The sequence below is a fragment of the Malurus melanocephalus genome, unplaced genomic scaffold, assembly GCF_030028575.1.
Source record: "Malurus melanocephalus ecotype Western Australia unplaced genomic scaffold, MMel_1.1 scaffold_149, whole genome shotgun sequence".
NCBI classification, from domain to species: domain Eukaryota; kingdom Metazoa; phylum Chordata; class Aves; order Passeriformes; family Maluridae; genus Malurus; species Malurus melanocephalus.
In genome coordinates, this window is record NW_026623381.1 from 383,134 (window position 1) to 388,526 (window position 5,393).

A 5,393-nucleotide genomic window follows, 5' to 3' on the forward strand; every position below is an offset into this window, starting at 1 on the left:
AAAAATAGAAAATCCCCTTCAGAATTAAAGCTCTGGATTAATTCATTGGGTGATGGTCAGCAGAAGGGGCAGCTTGGTGATCCTGGGGGTGTTTTCCAGCCTTGGGGGTTCTGTGCTGGACAGAGCAGCCACCAATAGGGACAGGAACCCAAATGAAGTGCCCTGGGCACCTCCAGGGCAATCAGGGGTGAAACCCACCCCAAAATCACACAGGGACAGGGACAGGAACACAAATGAGCTGCTCTGGGCACCTCCAGGGCAATCAGGGGTGAAACCCACCCCAAAATCACACAGGGACAGGGACAAGAACCCAAATGAGCTGCCGTGGGTACCCCCAGATCAATCAGGTGTAAATCCCACCCCCAAAATCACACAGGGACAGGGACAGGAACCTGAATGAGCTGCCCTGGGCACCTCCAGCTCAATCAGGGGTAAATCCCACTCCAAAATCACAGGAGGAGGGTGAGAGCAGATCCTGGCTCACCCCCAGCTCTGAGGGAAATCAGCACAACCCCTGCTCTGGCCAGGTCACCATGAGACACAAAGCTGCTGCTGGATTTGCCCTATTTCAAAAAGAAATAAATGGGRAAAATCCCTCTCCAGCACCACAAAAGGGGCAGGGACAGCCCCCATTTAAAACCAGGCTGCACATTCTGCTCCTGATTTCTCCTAGGGCAGGACTGTGTTTGTAAGCACTGGAAGCAACACCAAGACAGCTTYTTTTAATTAAAATTGCCATTAAAAAGAGGTTTTGTACGTGAGGTGACCCCTCATTGCCGTCCCTCTGCACACCCCAAAAATCAGCAATTCCCCAGTTTTGTCTCAGAGCCACCCTCAATGAGATCAATTTGGATTCTTCCCATTCCCAAATTCGAGCTTTGGAGGGAGYTGACACCATCAGCTCCTCACCAGGAGCCTGAAATCATCTCCCAGAGCCTCAACCCTGGGGGGATCCATTCCAGGAGCAAACCCCAGCCCCAAGGGAATGGCCAGGGCAGAATTTTCCTCCTGCCCCCTGAAAAAACACCCCACGAGCTCAGGCACAGGGCTCTGCTGTCCCCTGACCCACAGCTGGGTGCTTTTCATTTCCAAATTCCCATTCCAGCCATTGACAGCATAACCCAGGTTTTACGGGGGAAATCAGATCTGCCATCAATTCCACACTTATAAAGTCATTTTTCTTCTTGTAAAGCAATATCAACACTTTTGATTGGCAAAGTATTAAAATAAAAAATAAACTTCTTTAACTGGCTGGATAAAGATTTTTTTTTTTTTTTTAGCTCGTTTAGGAGAAGCAACAGCTGGTAACAGGACACTGTGCAATTTCCAGCATTTTTATTGGAAAGGCCWTGCCACGGATCCTCATTACACCCTGCCACTAAAGGAAACTGCTGCATCCAAAAAGTTTCGCCCAGAAACCCGATTGGGTTTCATTGGGATTYGTAAAAGCAGAGACGGGTTCCAGCTTTGTCTGTGGGTTCGCTTTTGCTGTGACATCATCTGCTCAAATATGGGAAAATCTGAGCTGCACGGGCAGCGGTGGGAGGCAGCTCAGCTCGTGTTGCCTTTGACTTTGTTATTTCCTCGTTTTTTTTTGGGGTTTTTTTCTGGAAATCCTCTCTGCCAGGTGCCATCCCACAGATTACAGGCAAGATTTGCTTCTCCACACAGAGAAACCAACGGGAATGACACTAAAACACACTCTGAGCCGAAAGAAAACCAAAGGCAACGTGGAAAAATTAAAAATAAAAGCCACGAAGAACATTAGTCAATGCCATCAGCAGCCAGCCCAGCTCTGACTCCTCCCTCATCCAAATTATTTGATGTCCTATTAGGCGGCTCATTAGGAAAACTCAAAGCCTTTCACCACAAGAGTCRTTCCTCAGAGTTGCACACTGGCCCCACAAAAGCTTCCAGCCATTCCTCTGGCCCTAAAAGTTTTTTTAAAAGTTACCTGGTAACCTTAAAAAAAGTTACTTCTGAAAGTTGTTCCTTTCAGAAGGAGTTTGGGAGGATAAACACGGACAGGGAAAAGCCTMAGGATGCTCTGAAAGCGTTAAAGCGTCAGCACGGTCAAAAGTGAAAGGGAAAATTTGTTGTTTTTCCCATTGAAAACAGAGCAGCCCGGTGAAAATTCAATTTTCAGCTGCTWCAAAACACCCGAGCAAGCGGCCTGAGCAGGCAGCTCTGGAGGAGCCGGTGTCATTCCAGCGCCCTGCCGGCTGGAAATCGGCTCCAGATCCTCTGCAGGACAAACTGGGATCCCCCACAGCCCTGAGCTTTCCCTGCAGGAAAAGTTCAGGATATTTTCTCATCTAGCAGCAGCCGCTTTTCCATCAGCCTCCAAAGCCCCAGTGCGAGCATTCCTCCAACGCCCACCTCTCCTTCTTTAAGGTCATTTTGCGAACCCAGAACCGCCAAAAACCCGCGATCCCGCTGTTCTGAGCGCAGAACCCCATGGGGTTTGTCCCGGGAACCTCAAACCCACCCCACACTCCCCACTGCCGGGAAAAAACACCCCGGCAACRCAGAATTCGGGCAGCAATCTGAGTCCCAGACAGCGCAGCTCTTCAGGGCACTTCTCGGCTTCTCAAGTTACCCCGAAGAACTCGGGTTTAATTTTTTCAGCTTTCAAAAGCTCGGCTCTGCCAACAAACCCCGCTCTCCGCAGCCGTTCCAACACAAACAGAGCTCGGAGCGCCGATGCCTCCAAGTGTCCACTACAAACCGGGGAGAAAAAAAAGCTCTGCAAACACCCAGGAAAACTTTTTCAAGCCCTCCCTGCGCCGTGGCATTTCCCAGCCCACCCGGGGAAGGCGGACATTTGGGAAGCAGAGCTTTGCACAGCCCCAAAGGGAAGCAGAAGCGTGTTTAGTCCTTTTTCTGCAAGATTATGGAGGGGAAAAAAAAAAAAAAAAAAAGACATTCCAGTGGTTTTCTGTGCTGCTGCACATCTGGAACTTCAGAGCTTCCTCCTGCCACGCTCAACAGCCCCAGTTTTAGGGAGAAACCCCGCGGATTTGGGGTTGGCAAAGGGGGCTTTGGGGTCCCGAGCAGCTCCAAAGCTTTTGTGTCCCGAGCTTTGATGTGCTGAGGGAGAGCAGATTCCTGCGGGACAAAAAAAAAAACTTTCTTCTCCTCGAGGAGGAGGAACTACGCAAGCCCGGAGGTTTCCAGTTGACTAAATTTATATTCACATATATATCCACAGCGATATATAAAGAACCGGAGCCTCCAGCAACTCATCCCCGACTTTTCCTCCGGAAAAAGCAGCCCGGCAAGAGGCAGCTCTCGCTCCAAGAAAGGCGAATAAAGAATTGTTTTAAGTTTTTTCCCCTTTTACGGGCCCCCTGACAAATGGCATTCAGAGACTCGGGCAGCTAAAGGAGGTTGGGTGGGTTTTGTTGGGTGGTTTTTCCTTCTGGTTGGTTTTTTTTTTTTTTTTTTTTTTTTTGCTGGAATGCACGGAGGAAGGAAACCCCAGAGTTTTGCCCCCGCACAAAAACCCCCCAAAAACCGCTCCCTCACCCCACCCACCACCCCGCAGCATCTTTGGGGGGCTCGGGGACCCCCCTTACCTGCCCGGCCGAGGGACAGGGCACCCAGCAGCACCAGCGCAGCGGGCACCGAGCAGCTCCGTATCCAACTGCGCCTTTTCCAGCGCGTGTGCGTATCCATGCTCCCCAAAAAAACGGGGCACCGGCCCGCCACAGCTCGAGGGTGGAAAAAATAAACCTCCAAGCGCAGAGCAGGCGCTCAGCACCCCCCCCGGCAGCCCCCCCCGGGGAGCGGCCCTTTATAAAGCCATGGGGCGGGCGGAGGGTGCGGGGGCTCCGCCGCGCTCAGCTCCGGCCCTGCCTGCTCCCGGGCTGCCCGGAAAAGTTTCCCTTCTCTCCCCACACCGCCCTTTTTTCCCCCTTCTTTTAAACCCAAGGCAGGAGTTTGTCAATCTCGGAGCCGAGCAGCAAATCAGGGCCGGGCGGAGCGGCCCCCCCGAGCCGGCCCAGCCCCCGCCCCCGCGGCCACTTCCAACGGGATGTCCCGGCCCCCAAAAGCGCTTTTCCTCCCCTTTTTCCTCGCTGGAATAGCGGCAGAGGGAGTTTTTCCGCCTCTCCTCGCTCTTCCCTGAGTTTTCCCCCTGCGGGTGTTTTCCCCATGCGATGTCCCCTCCGCTGCCCGGTGACCCAGGGGGTGGCYGGGGCGGTGACATCGGGATTTCGGGACAAGTTTTTACACCCAGAAGGTGGTCGGGAACTGAGCAGGATCCCCGGGGAATGGGTATGGCCCCAAAGATCAGTGAATCCCACACAGGGTGGGATTTTGGGGGTGTCCTGTGCAGAGACACAGTCCAATCCTGACTCAGTCCTTGTGGGTTCCTTCCAGCTCAGGATGTTCTGTGATTCTGTGAGATGGGGCTTTGAGGAGGTGTGGAAAACGCAAGGATCTGGCAAAAAAAGTGCACACAAAGGGTGAAATTGCAGAAGAAAAGGGGAAGGGGATGGTTCTTCCCTTCTCAGGGTGGTTGGGGTCAGGGTGCAAACCCCACCTGGACAGGGAAGGAATGGGGCTGGGAGGGGATGGGGATCTGCTGCACCCCTGACTGTTCCTGAGTCCGGCCCTGTCACTGTCCCTCTGACAGCTGATAAACCCCATTGGTGAAACACCAACCCTAAATGTCCTGGCATTGTGTGGCAGCAGTTTGGGGCTGGAACAGGGTCATCTCTAAGGTCCCTTCCTCTGATTCTACAGAAAAAAAMCCCAAACTCCYCCACAGCCACTCCTTTCCTGCACCATCCTCACCCCTGAAATCCCAGGAGAGAGGACAGGTCACACTGGATGGCCCACAATGTGCAGAGCCCTCAGCAAAAGCAAAACCTGAGTATTTAGAAGAGAAGGAAGAACAACCAAATCCAGCCTTTTTCCACAAATAAATGCTCTCACAACCCTTGCTGGTGCCAATAYTCGCTTTGCCACTGCCATCCTTACTGGCATCAATGATGTCCCAGACAGGTGACAATCCCAGCTCCTTTAGGGCTGTTTTTTTTTCACAGAGCAGCAATTTCACCTCTGCACCACACCCTGGGCCACCCCAGAGCATCCCAGCCCTCTCCCTGCACTGCACAGCCTCAAGGCCCTCATCATACACAGGGGAAAAAAAAAAAACCAAAAAACCACAGCCATGGCCTGAATTCCCACCCTCTGCCTCCCTGGGCTCCCATTTCTTTGTCTGTGGGTTTGGTCACCCAGCTCTCRAGGACCTGGATGGTCACCAGACATTCCATCCCATCCAAGGAGGGCAGTGAAAGAGTTTGGGGTCACATCCTGCCCCTGATTTTGGCTGTCTGATGGAAGAACACGGCACCAGGATGAGCTTTGGCCATAAATCTTTGTCC

General features: G+C 52.5%; 1 protein-coding gene across 1 annotated transcript in view; it reads right to left on the reverse strand.

Moving 5' to 3' along the window:
* Window positions 1–3,914, reverse strand: part of COL5A1 (collagen type V alpha 1 chain) — a 123,160-nt gene extending 119,246 nt beyond the window's left edge. Inside the window, 1 exon segment of the mRNA XM_057371595.1 lies at window positions 3,579–3,914. Within this exon segment, the coding sequence (XP_057227578.1) occupies window positions 3,579–3,678 (100 nt within the window). The 5' untranslated portion in view covers window positions 3,679–3,914.
* Between the last annotated feature and the right edge of the window lie 1,479 nt (window positions 3,915–5,393).